Below are 25,505 nucleotides of genomic sequence, written 5' to 3' on the forward strand. Positions count from 1 at the left end.
CAGCGCATGGCGGATTTAAATTGGACCCCTAGTGTCGCTTCTCCGACACAACGTCGAAGAGAGCGACAGAAGGGGAACATCTAGGTTACGAATGTAACCTAGATGTTCTGCTTTTTGCTAAGAGCATTTTCTAACATTATTAGGTTTCAGTTTTTTTGAGCAATAATAGATGCAGCACTTAGTAAAAAAAGCACTGTTAAATTCAATGTAGTTAATACTTTTGCGAGGCATTGTACAGTATGTGCTTTATGTAAAATTCTTATTCAAGGGTTGCTGAATCTGGGATTTATTTTACAGCTCTTGCTTGCAAATCTTGTTTAACAAATGTTTGAATAATGGTTGAAAATGTATGATTGTTCATGCAACATGCATCGAGTATGTTCAACTTCAAACTATTAAAAATACACAAAAAATCATACATATAGACTTAAAACAACAAGACATTTTCAATAACTTTTTTATTTTCACACAATTCTAAAACTTATTGCTGGTGACTTTTTTATTTTTGCAATGCTCATTTCAATTAAATATTTTCACATTTAGTTGCTGTGCCTATCACAGTTGGTAAAATCTATTTACAAAATAAAGGTTTAAAGTACTCATACATTTTACTTTAACAGTATCTCTTTCTTCGCAATCCTTTTGCCTTCATGTTTTTTCATATTGTGCATGGTACAAAATAAGAACTTCTTTTATGTTATGGGGTTAAGTGTGCGGTGGGGAATATTTACATTTAAAGTAAGACTTGTGTCATGTAATTCGGTGTGGTGCTTCCAACATCTCCATTAGGAAAGTGTCTATGGGTGTGTCTCCAATGAGTTTGAAGAAGAACAGGTGCTCCAGGCATTTCAACCCTATGGAACGGAGAGCAGGCAGACGTAGAAGCAGCTTGGCAAACCTATGAGAAAAGAGAATTGGTCATTCTCGACCACCACTATACCTACATGAATTACATGCTCTATCTGTTTTAATAAAAACCACAAGTCTGTCATAAAATACACCGGAACAGAAGTGCTGTTACATAAATAAAATATCAAGGTAGCAGATAGGGAATTACCTGCCAGGTTGATCGGGGTATTTGTGTTTTGTGTAGGCCTCCAGTGATGCATAGACTTTTTCCCTTAATGCCTCTACCTCAGATGTGTTTGACAATCCTTTCGCATCTACAAATGGGACAGTTACATCAAACATAAGAACACAAGCCTTAAAAGAATGTGACGGCTTTCTAAGCACTTATACAATTTTAAGTGCACAGTTGTCTATACATAGTAATATTTCATTATAAGTTTGTCTAAACAGATTTGAGCATATTTAAAAAGCTATGGACCCTGTGTGGCTCGAGAGTGGAATGGACATGAGAGGTTGTTACCTGGGTTAAAGAGGACAATAGTCCTGAGACAGCCCAGCTCCGTCTTGTCCATCTGCATGTCCTTCATCTTGGACACCAGCTCTGTTAATACCCTACAAACAGACCACAATAAATAGACAGTGGCATAACACATCAGACAAGGTAGAATGGCACAATGAGAACTTGGATTTAGATCATCACATTGTAATTTAGAGGGGTATATGTAAAAACAAAACAATTCCAATCTAAACACATAGTAAATAAACTAAACTCGATGTCATATGAAGAGGCACTAGTCTAATAAAGATGGAGGAAAGAAAGTTTAGTACAAATGTGCATCTACAGGTATAATAATTTATGTCATGAATCTGACCTGTCAAAAATGGAGCCCACCCCTGCGCTGTGAGCACTGCTGCGATGAACATGCAGGCCAGTGGCCAATAGGATTCCGTCTTTAACGGTCACCGAACGGTGTGAGAATGAAGCGATGAGCAGCTCATTCCAACCTAAATATGCACAAATAGTGAGATATCTCTAAAAGAGTCTGCTATCTTCCATGCACACATTTTGGCACCTGAATAAAGGGCCACTGACCTGCTCGTAGTAGGATGACCTGGTCATCCAGAGGTAGGTCAGAGAATTGTGGTATTCTCTTAGCCCACTCAACAAGAGTGAACAGCTGCTTGTCTGCAGCCTGGCAGATGTTAGTCACTGGGTCATTTGTCTGAGAAGCAGAGAGAAATACATGTAAATATTAAATGAGATATCTTTTTAATATCTCTAGACAGCAACAAGTTTACATGGAGAGCAACTGGAGACTTCTTAACCCTGCTAAAATTACCAGCTAATGTTGTGTTTTGGCTACTGGTCCCCAAGCCTGAAATGAACCAGCTCCATCAAAAAGTTAATGCTGGTGAAAACCATGGCTATGCTAGTCCACCAGCTAGATCAACTTAAACCAGCTCTAACCAGCATAAACCAGCCTAGACCAGCATGGGAACGGCATGATGGTTTAGCTGGTCTTTTCAGCAGGGAAGTTTCCTGCTACTCAAATTCATCACCAATGCCACATGCTGTGATCAGATGTCAAGATACAACAAGCAAGTCTGCAATCAAAAGTCCGAGATTTTCAAAAAGATATTGATCAAATTCTTCCAAAACCAAATTGTCTGGGCTTGGAATTCCAAATTTATTTTATAGCTCAAAACGTTATATTGTATGTCAACAATCTATCTTCTCCTTTCTGCCTATACTTATTTCTCAAAATACATTTCAGGAGAAACATATTTTAAGCTGATATTTAAAAGAAATATAGCCAAATTTCATTCAGTCTCTTGAGCTATGAAAGACAAGAAAAATTTCATTAGGAGACCCTAAAGGCCCCGACACACTCATGTGCTTCTTCGTTCTCCTCTCAGAGCCAAAAACAGATGAGCAATGACGTACTGTTTGCGAATATTTAGACTCCCGCCATTCTGATGAGGGACATTTAAAAATGAAGAAGCTCAAGACATGTTAAACATCAACTAATATGACATTAAAATGTGTTATCAATGACTTCATGCCTCATTCTATGAGTAAAATTGACAGATCAGTAAAAAGAAGCTGTTTTAACTACTGATTATTTAAAATAACATTTGCAGTAGATAATGTGCCATTTGTAATGTTTATCTTTGGCATTCATGCCGCTAATGCATTAACATGCTATACCCAGCCATAATATGCTCCAATTACACTCTATTATTGTAATTTATGATGACACTGATAGGCTACTACTGCAAAGATGGGTGTATAAAAGAGTGTTAATGGGTAGAATACAGACAAAAGAAGAAGATTAGTATATCTTACTTTGGGCCACTGCGTAGAATTGGGGGAGACGGGGGGTGGAATAATATTGTATGAGATAAGTTGCAATTACGTGGATGTGAGTCTGTCATATTGAGACAAAATCTGAAGTACCCCCTCCATTGTACGAGTTGGTAACTAGACGGCGATGTCACGTGGTACCTGATGCATAAACTCACAGTAATTTATTATTAATGGATGAGGATTTTTAAAAATGCTTTTATAGATAATGCTGAGGCGGATTTTCACTCACAGGTAGGAATCCTTGCAATTATCCGTTTTATTAAAAATAACTATCCAGTGTAAAATGTATGGATATAAATATAAATCCTCCCCCCAGCAGGAATAAAACTCACAAGACAGTCAGTGGCTGACAACATGTGCAATTTTGGTCTTTAGGTCTGTAACCCACACAAAACTTTCGTATGAATTTAGAAAACATGAAATACATCACACAACTCATATGTGGAGCCAGTGAAGATGTTAAAGGTGTCCATAGAAATGATCAGTTGTTTTTCATGGCGAGGACAGCAGACAGGCATTTCAGATGAGCAGGTAAGGGTATATTTTTTTCTGAAACATTAACCCTAATGCTTTTTCTGAATGTTTGATATATGATACAGTGTATAAATATTTAAGAGTATGCACTGAATTAGGGATGATGGGATTATACAATTTTACTATTAACCACGATTAAAAATATCACAGTTAATTTAACCATAAGAATTTAGAATTCACGGTTAAAAATCATGGATTTATATTATATATAATGTATAAATATATAATATAAAATAGTTTTTCATAAGATTTTGTCACCCTCTCAATGTTCAAACCAAATCTATGCCATTGCTTTGGACAGATGTGTTTATGGCTTGCGGTTGCAGATGGCAAATGTGTGAAGCAGCATATCAAACAGAGTAGATGGCCACTTGAGAGTATTTGAGTAGATTTGATGTAGACTAATTAAACAAAAGTATTGGATTGATTTTCTTGGAAAATGTCTCTACACAAACAATCATATAGATGTAGGTAATTTACACCAGCTCGCTAATAGCTCTGCACGCTAGTGCGTTCATGTTGACTGATCTTAACTGACTGAACAGGATTGATATTAGCTGTCGGACTCAAAGTAGGTGGAGCTCCAGGTCACACATACCGATGATGTGGACCAATGGCAGTAAGAAGGTTTTTACCAGCCGGTCAGAAGTTAATTATGCATTGGCGAGCTGTTCCAAACCACCGAAACAAAATAAAAAAATACCATCTTTTTAGCCAGATTTAGTTCTAAATGACGTCACACCCGTTCGTTCGTCGATTTCGTCGAAAATATGCAGTGGCCTTAACACAATGTGATACAATGTCATTGTGGCCACTTTAATGGTCAATGCAACACTTTTTTCATTTATCAGGGCTTTTTTAATGGTGTGCTGGTTTTAGAAGATGTGCAATTTTACAGATACTTTAGAAGCTCACATTAAAAAAAATCCAAAGGGATATCCTTTTAACTGCTTAATTAAAGTGTTAATGAGATTTCTCACCGAGTTTCCAGTGCTTGTCTCCATGTAAGCTTCAGTCTTGGGTTCAATGGCGAGCTCAGCATCAAGGATCTTCTCTACTGGCATTTCTTCATTAAAACTGCTACTGGACTCAACTTCATTATCACTCTTTTCTCTGCCACGTTGCCTCTCTTCCTGCACCGCTACTCCCAAGGTACATTTCATTGCAAAATTCATAAAACACAAAGGGTACAATTCTAATTTAAATTACAGTAAATAAAGGTTCAAATGACTGAATGTTTCCCTCCAATATTATATTAATTCATAAATCTCTCTTTTTTTAATTGCAATCACCTTCTCTCTTCATGCCCATAGCCAAACACTTTTGATAGCGGCAGTACTGGCAGCGGTTACGCTGGCGCTTGTCTATCTGACAATCCCTACTGTCTCGACAGGTGTACGTGAGGTCTTTCCGGATGGTTCTCTTAAAGAAGCCCTTGCAGCCTTCACAGCTGTAAACACCATAATGTTTCCCTGCAGGTAGAAAAGTTACATAAGTTTTCACATTTTAAAGTAGGTCATATTGAGATCATTCACAGATTAAACTATAATTTCACCCAAAAATGCTAATTAAATGAAAAATAGTTTCAAACCCATATGAAATATGGAACCCAAAAGAACATGTTAGGCAGAATGCTGAGGACCGACAACCTCAGTCACCATTCACTTTCATTGTATGAAAAAAGATGCAATGAAAATGAATGGTGACTGAGACTATCAGTCCCTAATATGCTGCCTTTTGTTTCCCATAAAGTTATACTGGTTTGGACAATATGAGGAGGAGTAACTGATGCCAGAATCTGTATTTTTTTAGTAACTATCCCTTGAAGTTGACTTGTAATCTCTTGTGTTGGCGCTCAAGTATGAGGGCAGTTACCTGAGGAGCGGTCTCCACAGATGGCACAGATGTGTTTGGAGAGGGAGCCTGGGCTGCCGCACGAGTAGCCGTTGACCCCACCTAGTCCGGCCAGACCTGGAGGAGGTTTAATGTCCTCTGAACTGCTAACACCGTTCAGAGAGTTTATCTGTAAGGCAGGTGAATGACAGAGTAAGCGTGTAACATGAGGTATACATTTGCTGAGGGTGTATTGTGTGTAAGGTAGGCAGAACAACAACCAAATCGAGTTGTTACCTGAATACGTCTTCATCAGATCACATGATCTGATCGCTCCTCTGGTAGGAGGGTAATGTTAGTTTACACTTTGTTTGTTCCACTCTTAGGGCTTAATTAGACATGAGCAGTAAATGATTTTTGAGGACTTTATGTGGTATGTATGAACATTTTGCAATAATGGAATGTCAACTTTGGATCGTTACAGCTGAAGGCTGTAAACACAAGTCGTTGATTACAATAAAGTGCTATAAAAGTTGAATGACTGCATGTCTCTTGGCTAAGTTTAAAACTTAGTTCATCAGTAGAGGGCAGCAAAAAGTTGGAATAGAAGTTTTTATGATTGAAACAAGATCATGTCAAGGAGACAGATCAGACAACTGCAACCATCATGGCTGGAGAGAGAGAGAGAGAGAGAGAGAGAGAGAGAGAGAGAGCGAGAGAGATTGTTCTCTAATTGTTCAATAGGCTTGTTTAATTTTTTTGTGCAACCCCAATTCTGAAAAATTTGAAAAACATATAATAATATTACCTGTACACAGGATAAGCGGTTGACGATGGATGGATGGATGGATATAATAATATTAAAAAGTAGTGATTTGTAAATTCTTTTCACCCTGTGCTATATTGAAACCACTACAACAACACATAATTTTATGTTTTACCATGTGAATTTAAATGCTTTTTATTTATATATATATATATCTACACTCATTTCAAATCGGATGATTGCAGCACGCTTACTGCAAAGTTGGGAAAGTCGAATTGTTACCACTGTGTAACGTCACCATTTCTTCTAATAACACTTCTTTTTTTGGGAGGAATTCCAATTTGGAATGCCCAATTCCCAATGCGCTCTAAGTCTTTGAGGTGGCGTAGTGACTCAATCTGGGTGGCGGAGGATGAATCTCAGTTGCCTCCGCGTCTGAGACCGTCAATCCGCACATCTTATCACGTGGCTTGTTGAGCACGTTACCGGCACGTGTGGAGGATTCACGCTATTCTACGTGGCATCCACACACAACTCACCACATGCCCCACCGACAGCGAGAACCACACAATAGTGACCACAAGGAGGTTAACCCAATATGACTCTACCCACCCTAGCAACTGGGCCAATTGGATGCTTAGTAAGGCTGGCTGGAGTCACTCAGTACACCCTATATTTGAACTTGTAACACAAGATGTGGTAGTCAGTGTCTTTACTTGCTGAGCTACCCAGGCCCCTAATTAAGCATTTGGGCACCGAAGATACATTTTTTTATGTTTAGTAAGCACAGTTTTGTAATTTTGTAAAACTTGTAATCCGGGCAGTATGTGGTTTGGCGTTGTCCTGCTGAAAATGCAGAGATGCCTGGTAAAGATGGCATCTGGATGGCAGCATTTGTTGCTCCAAAATGTGTACATGTGTTTCTGCATTAATGATGCCCTCACAGATGTGCAAGTTACCCATGACATGGGCACTGACACCCCCATACCAAAACAGACACTGGCTTTGTGACCTGACGCTGATAACAGCTTGGATGGTTCTTTTCCTTTGGACATTTTGAACATGACAGCTGTTTTTTCAAATGTGGACTTGTTAGGGTTAACGTGATTCCACTGTTCTACATTCCATCTCAGATGAGACCGAGCCCAGAGAAGTCAGCTGCACTTCTGGACAGTGTTGATGTATGGCTCCTCCTTTACACAGTAAAAACTTGCAGGGTTGGGAGGGTTACTTTTTAAATGTATTCCACTACAGATTACAAAATACATATACGTAAATACGTATTCCATTAGATTACTCAAGGTCAGTAACATATTCTAAATACTTTGGATTACTTCTTCAGCACTGTACATGAATACATGAAGCCTCTTATGTTCAATTTTACAGCCAACAACAGAAACTTATGATGCTTACAAAGCTGAGATATTCTTCTTCTCACTGTATCTGCTCCAGCACGGGAAAAATGGCAGACTGTGTGTAGATCACTCAGGGGAGGAGGGTAGAGTCTGTCACCAGTCGTGGGCGAGGCCTGCTCTAAAGTGACGTCACTTTAGAGAAGAAATGAAAACCGTTCATTTTGACAGATTGTTTTTGATTAATAGAAATATAAGAAAGAGGAGTGGGTGGACTTTTAACATTGTAGTGTGGTGGTGTACACACACTGCTGACACACATTTATGTACAAGCACCATGTAAAAGTGAATTTTGCATAATAGGTCCCCTTTAAATGAAACAAATGACAAAAAAATGCAAAGTATTCTCTTCAGTAATCAAAATACTTTTTGAATGTAACTGTATTCTATTTACCAATTATTTAAATTGTAACTGTAGTGGAATACAGTTACAGTGGAATACTGTTAACCTGCATCTGTGGATGCAGCAGCAAATGGTGTTGATTGACAAAGGTATTCCCAAACCATGTCATAATATCAATTTTCCTATTTGGCTCCTAAACTATGGAATAGACTTCTAAGCAGTGTTCAGGACTCTGACACACTCTCTCAGTTTAAGTCTAGACTAAAGACTAGTTTTTCAGAGAGGCCTACACCTAATTTATCCCTCAACTCAGTTATGTTGCTTCAGTTAGGTCTACCGGAACAAGAAATGCTTCTCTTATTCTATAACTCTTCTTGAAAGTGAATGGCATCTACGCTAATTTCATTAAATTTGTTTCCCTGTCTCAACCTCGGGATACATATCCTGAGTTTACCAGAGCCTGACAGATCCAGCTCCTGTTCAGCCTAGATGACTAACTGCAATCTGTCCCAGTCAGACTTCACTTCAGTCTACTTCGATAGATTTCACAGAAGATGAAATTATGCCAACTCCAAGACATGGGATTCTTTGTGTGCCACGTCCTGAACCTTGTACTCAGGATAGACTTCACCAAAATTATCTGCCACAAGCTTCCAGCTGGACTGCAATGCCCCTCAATGACTGTTCCTTGAATCATCTAGGTCAAAGGATGGACTAGTTAAAATAGACTATGAAATAGCTGCCAACTAAAGCCTTCCTCAGCCAAATATAAACGGACAATGCATCTACATGCACTTCCACAGTTAAAACAGGATGGACCTCAAAGACTTTGTCACTAATCTTACAGTTTAGCCACAAGATAACTGGCCCCCAGTGAGCCTTGATTCTCCTAGGGTTGTTTTTCTATATTAGCTGACATCTTATGACATCATCAAGTTTTTTGTTCCTTGTCGTGGTTGCCTTAGGCTTGCTCTAAAAATAAATATTATTTGCTTATTAAAGCACAATCTACAATCACATTTTTATCATATAGCACAAAGATGACTGAGACATTACAACTTTATTTTCTGTTATAACATACTTTTCTGTAAAGCTGCTTTTAACAATGTCTGTTGTGTAAAGTGCTGTACAAATAAAAGTGACTTGACTTGACTAAGCTGACCAAGACAAAAATTATCTTTCATACAATACAATACATACAACGCATTTAAGTCCTCGTGGTCACGTAGCCTCAATCCGGGTGGAGGAAGAAAAATCCCAGCGGCCTCCGTGTCTCCGTGAGACTGTCAACCCGCGCATCTTATCACGTTGCTTGTTGAGCATGTTGTCACAGAGACATGCCATCCACCGTGGCATCCACGCTCACTGTGCCCCACCGAGAACGAACCACATTATAGCGACCACGAGGAAGTTACCCCATGTGACTCTACCCTCCCTAGTAACCGGGCCAATTTGGTAGCTTGGAAGACCTGGCTGGAGTCCCTCATCACGCACTAGGATTCGAACTAGTGAACTAGCGAACTCCAGGGGTGGTAGCCAACAATCTGCATTTTGAATGGTCCTGAGAATGCATAGATTGTTAATACATATTTAATACAAATTTTCCTTACCTCAAACCTTGCAGAGAAACAGCTCTCATCTTAATAGCACACTAAAACTTTTGGCTTTCAAGAATTATATGCATAACAAAAAGACTTCTTTAGGATTTCTTTAAAATCCTGCTTAACTCAGCTTAAAGGTATGGTTCACCCAAACATTTAAAATCTGCCATCATTTATTCACCCTCACGTTGCTCAAAATTTGTATGTTTTTATCCTTTCTTCCGAGAAACACACAAGGAAATGTTAGGCAGTATGAAAACCTCAGTCACCATTAACTTTCATTGTATGGAAACAAAATGTGCAGTCAACATTCTTCAAAATGTCTACTCTTGTATTCCATGGAAGACAGAAAATCATACTGGATTGAAGCATGGAAACAGAATTAAAATTTTTTAGTGAACTATCCCATGACTGAGGAGTGTTATTTTTGAGACAAAGGTTGCCTAATAACTTTGATGTTTCATGCCCATACACCTTCACGCTTGCATGCAAACAAACATGCACATTTTGTGAGAGTGCCATTCTGAAACGGTGAGCTGTTCAGAAGGTTTGCACAGCGAGGCACATAGATGCTCTGAAGGTGATCCACACCAGAAAACCATCCTATTCCAACAATCATCACGTTCAAGCCCTTTAATCTGCTGCCTATGGTCTATATATTATTCAAAGCTCTTGCCCCTCGCTTTTCCCTTATAGAGGCGTTCATGCTCTCAGGCAAGACATTCACACATGACGCTATTTATGGTTAATAGTATGGCAGGTTGCTGCAGCTTTCTTGAAGTGCCACATACAGTGCCTGCTGTAGCGCAGCTTTAACACAATGATATCTCTCTCAGTGTGAGCCAAGGTTGTACTAGGGCTGTCCGTCATGCTACATTAGCTCTTTTTAGGCTAGACTAAACTGAATGGGCTCCTCTCCCTTGGGTTGGAGGGAGGCCCTGCAGAGGAGAAATACATTTAAAGAGCATTCTGTATTTCCTGCACTGGGTGTTGTGTATACAGTCTTTAGAACCCTGGATGTCAAGAAAGTCTTACTGTCTCTTCCATGACACAGCATATATGATGCAGAGCATAGAAAAGGTACCAGAGTAGGATATTTTGGAGAGAAGTAACTTACATTTCAGACACAATATGGCCAGTTATTATGTCTATTTTTCAGTCTGTCATCAAAATTGACAGTCTGACTGATAAAATAGCCCCTTTCACACACAGTCTTTTCAAGAAAATGTACTGAATTTTTCAGTTTAGAGGTCATGTGTGAACACAACCTTTTTGAAAATACTGGTACATTTTGCTCTGGAAATTTCCCTCAATGAGAAGTTGTCCATACTGATGGTATGTGTGAACAGCACATGTGGTACCTTTACCAGTAAAGGCAACCCAACGATTTTCCTGTAATTTACATGGTTGCATGTGTGAACGTGGCTAATGAAGCATCCCAGTGGTAATATACTAACTCGGCACTATTGATGTGCTGCTTGTCCAATCAGATTAGAGGACTAACTGGCTAACCATAACTAACAGTTGTTATAATTATTTACTTATTTCAAATTTTATGATCAGTTCCTTGATATAAATGTTACAATGTCTCACAGAAACAACACCTGGTCTTTCTCTGTATTGTACCTGTGGACTGTGGTGTACTCCATAACCCATGCCAGATGTGGTGGGCATGGAGGCTGCAGGCGAGCCCAAGGATGAAGAGTTGATGACTGAGTAGGGCGATCCTAAACTGTTGATGATAGAGGGGTGCTGGTGGCCCACCATGGAGCTGAGAGGAGGATGGGATGATGGAGAGCTCAGATGACTGTGCGTTACATGCAAAGAAGAACCTGAGAACAGAAAGAGAAGGTGGTCATTTACCATTCACAACCACAAACAGAAATGAAGATCAAGAAAAAATATTTTTAAATCTGTGTTGTATGGATGAATGAATCAACTGTCATCACACTGTCATTCATGTACATTGTTGCCCTGATCAAGCTTCTACACAATATATGTTCTCTCCAAGGATCTATACAGTATAAATATAAAATATATACAGTGTGACAGTTTGACATTTTCATGCTAGAAATGTTGTGAGACATCTGGGAGGTAATCATGGGGGTAATGGTTGGTGACATTTGCACAGTAGCTGGGGTCACAGGAATGTCTAGCAGTGACTGCAAGCACTCTTGGCTCATCACACATCAAATTTAAGACACTCAGATTTCTCAACTCATCTCAGTGCAGGATGTTCAGAATGTTCATTATTTTATATATTGTATAACTATGTAATTTATATATATATCATGTATAATAATTACCTGTGAGTTAACTAGTGACAGACCATTATACAGTATTGAGCAGTCTGATAAACTGACCAATATTTGGCTTGGCCAATAAACAGAAATGGTACTCTGCCAGTTCAAAATCTACCAACAGCCTAGTCAATGGGTAGTATATATACACTTTTTTCACATTTTCAGTGTATTTTGAGTAAATATTGTGTAAAATAAGTGTGTACATCATTAAACACATTGGCATCATTAAATTATATTATGTATAAAGTATATCTGTATGATATTGGCCAATGGATACACTGTTCTCTAGATATCACATCACTTATTTAAAAACCCATATTGATCAACCACTACAGTTAGGCCTAATACCTTTCTTTCTGGGAGAGATTACCATGGTATAAAGATAATAATAAGTAGGGTTGGGAACAGAGAACTAGCTCTAATTTGGAACCGGTTCCAACCATAAAAATAAAACAAAAATACCCAAACAGTATGACTTTCATGACTTATGAACAGTCATGAGTCAACAGTTCTAGGAATGAAAACGGACACCAAAAATGATGAAATTTTTAGCAGAATGTAACCAAAAACCGGAACAGTGATTTTCAAATGTTTCGCAGAGAAAACCATTTTTAAATGCTGGTAACCAGTTACAACCGGTTAATTTTGTTATGATATTTTTATTTTTATTATTATATTTAATGTTAATTAACTAATTATTATGATTTCTATGCCAATAAATCCACCACACAGGAAAACGAATTAATTGGATAATTATTTTAACTTATTTTGGTAAGACAAGTGGCTTATATTGGGCTTGCTTTTAAAGACCATGTTGCTTGTTTCACTTGTGAGATCTGGTAACACTGCTTTTGGTATTTCACCCACTACTTATTGCAGAGTACTGTTAGTTTAAAAAGAACGTTATTAACCGTTCTTTTTTTTTGTTTTAACTGGTAACCTTTTGAATAGGAGTATGCAGAACTTCTGATCCGGAGCGAAAAAATACAGTTTTTGCTGAGAACGATCCGAAATGAAAAACATTTTGTTGTAAGTCCCTGGTTTTGAACGTGATTTTTTCCAGTGATGCAGACAAAACATCATACTTTCAGCTGCACTATTCAGAGACAACGCAGACTCAGTCTCTACTGAAATTAAACACACAGTGAAACCAGTGTAGTCAAATTCCTGAACAATGATTCGAGTCGTTTCTTTTGAATTGAAAATGCAAAACATACAGTTCGAACAGTGTAGTGCGGTTCACAAATAAATGACTCTTATGAGCCGGTTCTTTTGAATCTATAGCATGAAACACACAGCATGACCAGTTTGGTACGATTCCTGAACGAATCTTTTAAAAGAATCAAAAACATTTCAGTCATTAGTTAATCTCACTGACCTGAACTTTATGACTTCTGTCCAGCTCGAAATGAACATTATTATAATTCAGGCTTCTGAGACTTTAAGTCAGGCATTGCAGTTATAGAAAATTTGTAGTTAAAGATATGCCCACACATTATGAGATTTGGTGTTATTAGTGGAATTAAAAAAAATGTATATATACTTGAATGAAATATGTCAGCACATTTTTATGGTTGTTTAGAATTTTTATTTAATATGTAGTTACAGTACAACCAATTATTGGATTGCATTTAAGCCTCTTTAAAGTCTTTGTAAACATACCTTTTGTATTAAATTTATCTCAGATTTGTTATTCCTGCTTTGTTAAAATCTGAAATGATCTCATCATTTGACAACACACACACACACACACACACACGAACACACATACACACTCAAGAGTCCTAGAGGAGTCTTCATGCCCTGGCCAGATTCTCGTGGTGTTAATGTCCTCTTAATGTCACATTCCAACCAGACGGATCATCTATTCATGGAATGACTGGATGTGCATGCTCACAGCCACAGTTCCTGCACATGATCTTTCTCTCTCTCTCTTGCTGGTGGGACAACAAGTAGAGATCAGATTTGACGAGCAACTATTTGCTTTCTAGTATGGATTATGGTAGATCAATACAGACACTCAGTCATTCTATTATTTCACAAGCACGTGTAGCATATTTATTGCATATGTGACCATATGGATACATATGAACTAATACATGTGACACTTAGACATACAAGGCTGTAACTGCCATATTTGAATAGTGTTTTAGAATGACGATTAATTGAACTACTAACACCGTTAAACCTAGTGTGGCTTTATAATGTACACTCACCTAAAGGAATATTAGGAACACCTGTTCAATTTCTCATTAATGCAATTATCTAATCAACCAATCACATGGCAGTTGCTTCAATGCATTTAGGGGTGTGGTCCTGGTCAAGACAATCTCCTGAACTCCAAACTGAATGTCAGAATGGGAAAGAAAGGTGATTTAAGCAATTTGGAGCGTGGCATGGTTGTTGGTGCCATACGGGCCGGTCTGAGTATTTCACAATCTGCTCAGTTACTGGGATTTTCACGCACAACCATTTCTAGGGTTTACAAAGGATGGTGTGAAAAGGGAAAAACATCCAGTATGCGGCAGTCCTGTGGGCGAAAATGCCTTGTTGATGCTAGAGGTCAGAGGAGAATGGGCCGACTGATTCAAGCTGATAGAAGAGCAACTTTGCCTGAAATAACCACTTGTTACAACCGAGGTATGCAGCAAAGCATTTGTGAAGCCACAATGTGCACAACCTTGAGGCGGATGGGCTACAACAGCAGAAGAGCCCACCGGGTACCACTCATCTCCACTACAAATAGGAAAAAGAGGCTACAATTTGCAAGAGCTCACCAAAATTGGACAGTTGAAGACTGGAAAAATGTTGCCTGGTCTGATGAGTCTCAATTTCTGTTGAGACATTCAAATGGTAGAGTCAGAATTTGGCGTAAACAGAATGAGAACATGGATCCATCCTCTGATGGCTACTTCCAGCAGGATAATGCACCATGTCACAAAGCTTGAATCATTTCAAATTGGTTTCTTGAACATGACAATGAGTTCACTGTACTAAAATGGCCCCCACAGTCACCAGATCTCAACCCAATAGAGCATCTTTGGGATGTGGTGGAACGGGAGCTTCGTGCCCTGGATGTGCATCCCACAAATCTCCATCAACTGCAAGATGCTATCCTATCAATATGGGCCATCATTTCTAAAGAATGCTTTCAGCACCTTGTTGAATCAATGCCACGTAGAATTAAGGCAGTTCTGAAGGTGAAAGGGGGTCAAACACAGTATTAGTATGGTGTTCCTAATAATCCTTTAGGTGAGTGTATAACATTTCCAGTAGTCTTGTTTCCAAAGATTACCCTATATTAACAGAAAGCATTTGCCTTTTTGGAAGTGCTTCTTGTTTACTTGTATGACATCTTTAGACAGTGTATTTTCAGTGCAGCGAATCTACTGATTTCAAACAGACTGTATCTATAGTACTATATAATAACACCTGACTTAGTGGCCAGAACTCTGTATGAATCAACAACTATCATGGCTGAGAATAGAACTTATAACTGGAACAATGGGTAAGAACATCACAAAAGAACAAATAAAAAATAATGAAATCCATTCATTCATTCTTTTCCCGGAACTCATTCAAAACAATGTATGGAATCAAATACTGGGAGATGAATTGTACAGTGTTTTAACAGTGTTATTAACACAAACACCTAACCGTAAACTCAAAAGGGAAAACCTAGACATAAAAGGATCCACATATTCACAAGTGTAATAAACTTCTAATAAACCATTTTGAAAAAAGACAATTTCTATACAGGGAATGACTTTGTGTTGTCAAAGCTGTTGATGCTGGTAAGACTGTAAAAGAAAATACAGAAAATTGTCTTTTGTTAGTTACCACAAGAGACTATTTAGCAGAGGTTGGCCACTTCTATTAAAATGGGAGAAATTGGAACACCCAACCAAGGAGCTCTAAGTGCCCAACGGTCAACGGATGTAGAAAGGAAGTCCCACCTTACAGGTAAAAGAGCCCATCACCTTTTAGTTACAGATATCGCCTGTCAATCAACTTGAGAACGCAGATATGCATCAGCTATACAAGTCGCGAAAATAGCTTTTTCTAGCGTAATCTGAGGTAAAGTAGCACAATTTACATTTGTTGTCAAATTTGATTTCTGATTTGAAATAAGTTCTTTGATCATAATCTTGACCAACCGTTTTTTAAGATTTCGGTCTCTACCCATTCCAGTAGTTACACTGTAAAACATGATAGCCCCATGAAGTTATGTTAACTAATTTCTTATCTTTAACTCAAATTGTCATGACAAGTTTTGGATATTGAACTCAAGTTTATAAGCTTTCAAAAAATGTAACTTAAAACAATCCATTGTCTTGACTACTTGTGAGTTTTGTCTGGGTTTTCAACGTTCATTTAACTAATGTCAGTAAGTTATACATTGAACACGGGGGAGTAGGAGGAGGAGGCGTGATACTGAGCAGGAATTACAGAGAAAATGCAGCCTTTTTGAGTGAACTGGAGTAGCTGAACTTCTGTTGAGTAACACAAAGGCGGCGAGGAGTTGAGTTTGTATTTTTTTATTTGTGTTGATAAAATGTAATTTAACAAATCCTTAATAAGAGAACAGTGCATTGGTAAGTAGAGGACTTACCCAATACATTGCTACATCTAGGTATGACCTTGGAAGGGGAGTGACACAACCAACAGCTTAAAGCACAAGAGTGAGTGATCTGGAACACGTTTTTTTTTTTTGCCTTGGGAGAGTCTGTCATAACTGGGGCAGAAAAATTGTCAATTAGATTAGCAAGCTGAATATCAACACAGCCTGTGTTGAAGATGGTCACCATGAATGGTGGGGCTTTTCAGACTATATATTATCTAATGGATCAGGCACTCTTTGTTCCAATGTTTTTGAGTACAGTCTACTTTGAATGCAAACAGATTTGGGCTTTTCACAGAGTCTGGTCCAAATGGAGATGGATTCCCTACAAACAAACAGAAATTATACTGAGAGCACACCTCTGGCTCTCCATCCCCTTAGCAATAGTTGCCAGGAATCTTCTCAGGACATGAGAAGGCCAACACTTGGATTCAGTTGCAACAGTGGAGGTGGAATACGACACTGCAGTCTTTATCTATTGAGGCCACCTGAAACACAAGGAAAAATGGCCTCTAAATACCCAAGACAAAACACTGGCATTGAAAGTGTTCATCACACACTCTATTCACTGACTACTGGAACATGAACTCAACACATGGCTACAAAACTGATGAAGAGTCTGCCAAGGGTCTGCCATTTATTCTCTCTATTCCAGGATACACGAAGTCTGCATCATTAGATGTTATTCTTTGGTCATGCTCAAATTTTGAGACAATAAAGAAAACAAAATGGTAAATTCTCAGATAATTTTGTAAAATAATTTTCTAATGTTCACACTGAATGTGTTTTGCGCATTCAGTGTGTTTTTCCATTGTTTTTCTATATAAACATGTGCTGGACGAACATCCATGACTGCTGCAGTGGGCTGCAGGAATCCTGAAATTCCCTGTAAAATTTGTCTCCCAATCCGACCTTGCCCTGAAGGGGTTTATTTTGGAATAACAACTGGCAAACTGCATATTATCCTGCTTATTATACGGCTACTAAACAAATGAATAAATAAATAAATGGACATTAAATATTGATTTGCATTGAAATTATATAATTATGTGAGAAGAAAGATGTTGGTGTTTATTTAATAAAATAATTATCGTCTGACTGTCAATATCCGGTCTTATATTACTTAATCCCCAGATGTGCAGTTGTTCTTCAGAAATATCAGACCACTACATGCTTCATTAGCCAATTAAAATCTAGTATTACAGAGACCCGTGTAATAGTCAATGCTATATGTTTCTGTTGAAGCCATCAGTCCATGACATTTCATGTTTATTTTTTTGGTGAAGATTTACGCTACCCATGATCCTGAAGGGAAACGATCCACAAAACAGAGAATCACACCAAACATGGTGTGCCAAATAAGCACTGCATTGACCATTCATTTCCATGACGTGCTGAGAATGACGCAATCCAGACGGCCACCCAACACTCTTAAACTACATATATCTTTGCAAATATCTGAATATTTTGCAATAAAATCTAAATGAATTGTTTCGATACTTATAATCAATTCATTTAAATCAGTAGTTTTAAATTTTTTACAGTTATTTGCAATGCTTCATTGGAATGTATGTACACATGAAAGATGTTATGCACATAGTATTGCGTTTGTCTTTTTGTCTGATTTTCAAATACTTTTTTCTTTCAAATCAAAGTTTGTAATGTTGTGATACACCTCAGAACTGGTTGGTTTGATTAATAGCTTGGAACTGTTTTATGAAGCATTTTATGAAATCCCAATGGAACACCAAATCCAACTTCGGTTTTGTCAGACAAGCTACATTTTAAAAGTTGATTGAACTATCTAAATTCGAAAAAAGTGAGTTTACTTAAAACAATCAATTAAGTCAACTTTTATGCCATTTAAGTCAAAGCAACTTACGTTTTTAAACAGTGAGCACATCCAATATCAAGTCTGGTGGTGAAGGTAGAACATACAGGCTTTTGAGCATGCTCAGTTTAATCACTGACCCTCCAACACACCCCTATTTGAAACGTTGTTCACCTCTGTGAAATGGAAACTTAAATTTCACTGTTGTAAGTCTATAAAGTCAAGCTCTACCACAGAAAATCAGGAAAAATGTGGAATTTAAATCTTTGATTTCGACTCATATCTTTTATGAGGTTATAATTTGTTAAAGTCATTGAAAGGTCTTGAAAATTCATGGGTCAAAATCTGAGGGAACCTTGTAAGGCTGAGCACTATGAACTTCACATTTTGCGTTGCGTCTGCTACTGAGCGTGCCCACTGGTGAAGCATTGTGGCTGAGGACACTACCCACAATCCCCTGCTCTTGAAATTATTTAAGTGTGTTTGGTCAAAGTGTGTCGACTTCTGACTTTTGTAAATAATATGATTTGAATTAATAGATGATTTAATGTTTTGCTGTAAAAAGTTGTGTTTTGTTGATTCAACTTCTAATAATTTTAAGTTCTTGTAACCTACAACACCATTTAAGTTAGACCAACCATTTGGTCTCTTGGTAGGGCTGATACATGATCTTATGTCAAAATATAGCTCTACTTAAAAAAAATATTGACATTCATATTATATTGTTTTCAAAAATATTGAAATTATGGACAGCTGTACTTAAAAATTCTAGTGTATTGAACTTAATGATCATTTATATTTTTGAGTTCGCTGAACTTATTGTATTAAGTTCATGGAACTTGAGATACAACTGAAATTGTTAAAATGGTAGAAATAATTTGCCTGAAGTGGAGTAAACTCAAAAATGCTTTGCAGCTGGTTGCCTTACTTTTTAAGTTTACTCAACTTTTAATTTTTTTACAGTGAAGAAATGCAAGGGAAAAATACTGACAGCTGAAAACTTGGACAGGCACTGTTGCGCACTATTGTCAATAGGTCATCCTACAATATAGGTGCCATTTATGTCCCTCAAATACACATCATATGTATGTCATATATATAGATTGTGCATCAGTATTTTACTTCTTTTTTTCTTTTTTTTTTTACAGTGTTTTTTTATTTTATTATAATAACATCATCATCATCCTTTCAAGAAGCAAACTCTACAAGGCCAAGTTCAAATCTCAGCATTTTAGCACTTAAAGGATCTTATGTTTAACAATTGTCAGTAGAGGATGGTCAATCCTGTTACCATGAGTCAATAATTGAAAAGTGGGTAGGCCAGTTTGAAGAAATAGCCACACTAAAGTCAATTTTTAAGAAGCATCTTGTAGTTTCACAAAGCTTATAATGTCAAATTAGTCTGTAAAACATTCAACCCTGTTACTTATCTGAAAGCATAATTACTGTACATCCCATCAAATATTATTAATTTAGTTTGAGTTTTTTTTTTTTTATTTTAGTTTTTTTTTTTTTTTTACAAATAATAGGGAAAGACCTCAGTTTCACAGAATGACCCCGCTGAAGCCGCGCGTGCAGAAATGCCCTGCGCATAATTGACACGCGCGTAACGTAAATTACGAAGCTCGAGGCAGCGGCTGACATTTAGCGCGCGCAAGTCTTAAAATAGACATTTCAGCCCACAGTAAGGCTCTGATTAACAACATCTGGGGTGAGGATAAAGAAAAACAACAAGGAAGGTGTTAGTGAAGGTAACAACAAAAAATGACTCCAGGCTCGATGTTATGCACTGCAGTAGTTTAGAAAGAAATGCAGACACTCCTTCATTCAGAGAGCAGAGTGAACGCACAGGTCATCCGGTACCTCATCGGTTAAATAAATTGGAAATAACACCTTAATTAAGGCCAACAAAGACAGAGTCACTCACTTTTGTAGAATATACCAGTAAATCGGTTAAATAAACTACGTAGCCAAAAGAATGAGTAATTAAAAACATGCTCAATAGTCGTAAATTATCGATATTAGCCTAATATAAGTTACTCGGCCTACTGGTGTCTAGAACACTAAGGGGGCTTTCACACTAGCATTCATGGTTCGAATGACGTCAGAGTTCGGTTCGTTTGGATGATGTGAACGCTGTCTTCCGAACTCGGGTGCGCACCCGCGAACCGTACTCGAGTCCGCTTAAAAAGGTGGTCTGGGGTACGGTTCGCTGCTGATATGAACGCAATCGAAACAAACCGCGGAAGTGAACCGCTATTGATGACGTATAATGTGGTCGTCAGTCTCACACGCGTCACTTTCAAAATGAGCGGAAAGGGTTTACTTTCGTGCGTGCGTGCGCGTGTGTGTAAATACACTTACCTTGACGCACACACACTGCAAGCAGAGAGATGATTTCTGCTTGCCTTCGCAAAAATTGTCTTCGGCGGACAGCCCGCTGTCTTTTGAACGATTTCAGTATTTTTGCGGCAGATAGACGCAAGTGTGTTTCTGTATCTTGATGTTGAAAACAAAACCAAAGGTTAAAAAAAAGAACAACAAATGTGAACCGAGCAAGTCTATTCACTGAATTTTGACGCCTTTTCATTTCGCGGTTATCAAGCAACACGATTACGCACCAGCTGCAGCTTCATGACGCAAGCGTACCGCGGTTCGGAAATATATAATGTGAACACAGTCCATCAGGGGCAGCAATCGAACTCGGGTTCGGAACAGGCAATAAAACCAAGTGTGAAAGCCCCCTAAAATAATAAACAATCATCTCGATTCTCACATATTGCTATTGCACTAGCCTAGAGGTGGATTGTGGAGTCTTGCAAGAAAATAAAACATTGCCCAAGGTACCGTGGACTGAATTTCACCACAGCATGACAAATTCAGGGTATAGCCAACACAAGGTACAAGTTCAACTCAACTCTAAAATAAACTTAAATTAATCGTAAATAGATGTAGCTATTGCCCACTAGTAGACTTCAAATCAGTTGCGATCTTCTATCCCCATGATTGCTTGATCAATCTTGGGTTGTCTTAAACATCGATCTGCCAACAAAGGCAAAACTGTTGCTAAATAAATAACCCACGACATACTGCTGTCCAGATACCAACTGAGACCCATTAATAACTACTCGACAGCAAACAGTTCAACAAGAGGCGCTCTAGAAAGCTATAAATTACATAACCGCAATTAAAGTGCCAACCCCTGACCCTGACTGATAGGCACAATCTTTATCACCTGATTTTAACATTGGCACTGGTTCCAAGTCAATACACATGACGCGACCGCCGACAAGTCAACCATGTACAATTTATGACCATTTCGTCCAAAGTCCGTCTAAAGAATTCGCAGTTCAGATAACGCAGATTAAGGGGGAGCACTCAAAAAAGAGGCAAGGAAAGAGAAGAGTACAGCGTTCAGGGGAGTAAAAGGCAGAAAAAACATACGGAACACTTACTTAGGTGTAGATATGTGTCGTTACTATCCATGCTTTGGCCAATATGAAAGAACTGTCCAATCTTTCCGTAAAGTCTCTTGTTTGGCCGTTCTGGACGGCAGCATCTCCCCGTTGCTGTCCGCGATCTGTCTGAGGATTCGCTGCTGCCACAGTGGGGCCCCATCTAGGGGGTGGCGAGGGCCAGACCTCTCCCAATGACGGCCTACAATTTACACTCTCAGAATCACACTGCCTACATCATAATAATGGATCAAATCGCAAAACTGACAAAATTAGTTGGTCAGCTTTTTGGAAACCAATATAGTATTTAATTTAGTAGTATGGTATATACTGAAGCCTATGTAATTTAGTTTATGGTGGATCATGCTAATACAAGCAACTGTTGAGAATCAATTCATTTTCTTTCTTTCTTTTATTAATCTTTTTTCTTTGCATGAGATGTGATTTTAATATGATAGCTTATTATTATTATTATTATTATTATTATTATTATTTAATTAGCAGTTAAATATATGGACTGAAAGAAAGCAACTCCACAGTGGAAAGTTGAAGCAAATCTGCCTAATTAAATAACTTAGAAATCCACCATCCTAGTTCATTTCTAAATAATAAAACTTCAAAACACATTGTACAATAAATAAAACAGCATACATTTACACCTATCAACACCAAATAATTATTGCAGGCTCGCATTCTATTTTTTTTGCTGTTGTATTGGACGGGGGATTACAATAATATTCTTTGTCCAGAAACTACTTAGTGAACGATCTGCTGACCATGGCCTTTAAGAATTTGGAGCAGGGGGAAAAATTCTCCAAATTCCAAGCACTCAGTCCCCACCATGAAACCATAGGGTCTGAAGACCCCTTAATGCCCCCCCCCCCCAAGATCTCTTCAGATTGAGGGTTCATTTAAGGGTGAGCTCCAACTACCTCAGGAGGTTATTCAGAAGTCACCAGCATTCAGAGTCTTGAACTCCTGTTTAAGCGGGAAGAGTGTGTTAGTGATGACCACTGTGTCAGTCCATGAGCTGGGCTGTTGAATGGGAAAAGCAAACTGGCTGTCATCCTTGTAAAAACACAACATAAAAGAACACAGGGGGATGCTAACAAAGATGAATGGATTCTCTTCCAACTCATTCCACACTAATCAGGGCCTTTTCATTTGTTCCCTGTTAGATAATGTAAATTTGCGTAGTCAAAGAAAGGGACTAAAATGACAATTTATCAACCTCCCTTTTATCCCTCTAATGGAGCCACATGTTCCTGAGCATTTCAATCACCCTGAGCTGCAAAGTCAATGGGGCTAACAAGAATGATGATCATATTTTAGTGCGACCGTAAACAAAGTAATGATTTCTGGTGATGTATTCAATCCTATTGCTTTCATTAACAAGGAGAACAGCAAACATGCAAGGTTGTTCATTTTCAGAATGCAAAGATGTGTGATAGCTTTTCAAATGGCTAATGTAAATGGAATTAAATCATAGGAGATCAAATGTTCAGTACTCTGCACAAACTAGAGCACCTCTAAATCATGGCAAATTTGAGGGAATGTTTGGAGCATTATCTTACTGTTTGTCCACAACAACTGTTGGCAGTGGACCATTCAATTGCAAAGTGTTGGAGACCTCACCCTTGCAATCATTTATCACAGTTAGAAGCAGAGTGGCCCACCCCTTAACCTAACAGTCGCCTCGCTGAGGCCAGCCTTGGAGAAATGAGCACCGTCTGGTCATTTCACCCTCAGACAACAACCTATGTCTGGGGGAACATGAGGCAAAAACACACAGAGGCCCCAACACCCAGATAAATGTGCAACTGTACGCCAAGATATTGCGCACTCAGCCACAAATCTGCTCTCTTTGATATGTGTTTGAAAGGACGTCTTCATGCTAATTTTCCACACTAGTGTGGTCTCACAGATACTGTAGGTAACTAAGCTCAAGTACAATAATACTTGTTTATGAGGTCATTAGTTTGCCACAGTTTCTCCTTTCTATTTAGTCTAAATTGCTTCTGTATCATGTGGTTTATGAGGACATTTCTAGTGTCTCCATAATTAAAATCACTTAATCGTACTAAACAATGTTTTTTGAAAATGTAAAAATTAAAAATGTTTTTTGTGAGTGTTAGGTTTAGGGATAGGGTTAGGGTTAGAATCTATAGTTCGTACAGTATAAAATCATTATGTCTATGGAGAATCCTCATAAGAATAGCCGCACCAACATGTGTGTGTGTGTGTGTGTATTTGGGAGGTAGATCTCTCTCTGTCATACATTTGTTAATCAAGCCCCCTAATGTTTTAATCAAACACAAACACACACACACATCATTAATCACAGTATTGTATTCTTTACTGGTCAACTCTGGCCTTCAGACCAAAATGCAATGTTGCACACTCTTTGTGTGAAGGATAAAAAATAAATCCTGATCACATTCAAACACTGTAATTTCAAGATGGAAGATAGTTAAGAAGTGGAAGACATTTATAACAAAAAGTAGTTCCCCGTCTGTCGCTCACTTCAATGTTGTGTTGTGTCGAAGAAGCGACACTAGGGGTCTCTCTTGAGCGCCGAATATACCTCTGGTCTATGAAAAAAGGCCAATGAGAAGTTGGCGGGCAGAATTTGCATGTCCCGCCCCCAGACATATGGGTATAAAGGCAGGGAAATGCATCTGTTTCATTCAGAACTGGCAAGGTGCCAGCCTGCCATTGGGAGCAAATTGGGGTTCAGTGTATTGCCCAAGAACACTTCGGCATGTGGAGTCGTGTGGGCCAGGATTCGAACCACTGACCCTGCGATTAGTGGCCGACCTGCTCTACCAACTGAGCCACAGCCGCCTGGTCGTGTATGCAGCGAGCTGCGAGTCACACACCTGTTCCTCTTTCCTCTGGTCGAATCTGCTGTTGGATCTACGGCGCACATCATTGCGTCTTTGTAAAGATGCCTTTCCGCCCCTGTGTAGTTCCTGGATGCGGTAGAGTGCTCTCCGCTTCAGACGGCCATAGGCGCTGTCTCGTGAGTCTGGGCTGCGATCACACCGAGGCAGCGTTTGTGGATGGTTCATGTTGTCACTGCGAGAACATGACCATGGCAACGTTGCGGTCGCGGCTTTCCTTCAACCGAAGGAACACCACTCCAGCCGCCCCCTGCGTCGCTCCTTCTCTGACCTCCCTCCGGGCTCGGGGCAACAGCGGCTCGCCTCACAGCCAGCCTGCCTATCCTCTTGAGCCCCCCCCCCCCCGAGCTGGATGAGCTCGCCGCTGCATTGGAGAGCGGTCCGGCATCTGACGCGGAGTACTCGTCTGGGCTGTCGCCTTCAGGCCAGCACGCCCAGGCTGAGGCTGACGCCCAGATGTCTGACATGCTTGCTCGGGCCGCCGCCAGCGTGGGGTTGGACTGGAACTCTCCAGCCTCCTGGCTGGATGATTGGTTCCTGGGGTCTGCGCGCCACTCACAGCCACGCCCCCCCGGTCCCTTTTTTCCCGGAGGTGCATGATGAACTGACGACGGCATGGAGAGCACCCCTCTCTGCTTGTCACAAAGCCCCTCACTCATCCGCTCTCAATACCCTCGACGGCGGAG

General features: G+C 39.1%; 1 protein-coding gene across 4 annotated transcripts; it reads right to left on the reverse strand.

Annotated features, from left to right (window-relative positions):
• Window positions 1-447: 447 nt before the first annotated feature.
• LOC127644746 (retinoic acid receptor RXR-gamma-A-like) lies at window positions 448-22,057 on the reverse strand. Of its 4 annotated transcripts, none has more exons than XM_052128097.1 (11): window positions 21,917-22,043; window positions 16,990-17,118; window positions 11,333-11,538; window positions 5,627-5,774; window positions 5,044-5,223; window positions 4,732-4,892; window positions 1,943-2,072; window positions 1,722-1,854; window positions 1,370-1,461; window positions 1,058-1,163; window positions 448-898 (listed from the first exon to the last, which is right to left on the reverse strand). In XM_052128097.1, exons 3-11 carry the CDS (start codon window positions 11,471-11,473, stop codon window positions 751-753), a joined length of 1,239 nt encoding a protein of 412 aa, XP_051984057.1. In that variant the 5' UTR covers window positions 11,474-11,538; window positions 16,990-17,118; window positions 21,917-22,043; the 3' UTR covers window positions 448-750. The 4 variants fall into 4 exon arrangements, with proteins under 4 accessions (XP_051984057.1, XP_051984058.1, XP_051984056.1 ...); XM_052128098.1 differs by lacking the exon at window positions 21,917-22,043 and adding an exon at window positions 20,826-20,915; XM_052128096.1 differs by lacking the exon at window positions 16,990-17,118 and having other exon boundaries at window positions 21,917-22,057.
• Between the last annotated feature and the right edge of the window lie 3,448 nt (window positions 22,058-25,505).

Source organism: Xyrauchen texanus, chromosome 6 (assembly GCF_025860055.1).
Source record: "Xyrauchen texanus isolate HMW12.3.18 chromosome 6, RBS_HiC_50CHRs, whole genome shotgun sequence".
In the NCBI taxonomy this organism is placed as follows: Eukaryota; Metazoa; Chordata; class Actinopteri; order Cypriniformes; family Catostomidae; genus Xyrauchen; species Xyrauchen texanus.

Coding starts and splice junctions, on each gene's coding strand:
- LOC127644746 (XM_052128096.1), bottom strand. CDS start 21,947: ATGGATAGTAACGACACATATCTACACCTAA. Junction 1,164..1,369: donor TATTGTCCTCTTTAACCCAG/GTAACAACCTCT, acceptor TCCCATTTGTAG/ATGCGAAAGGATTGTCAAAC. Junction 899..1,057: donor TACCCCGATCAACCTGGCAG/GTAATTCCCTAT, acceptor CTTTTCTCATAG/GTTTGCCAAGCTGCTTCTAC.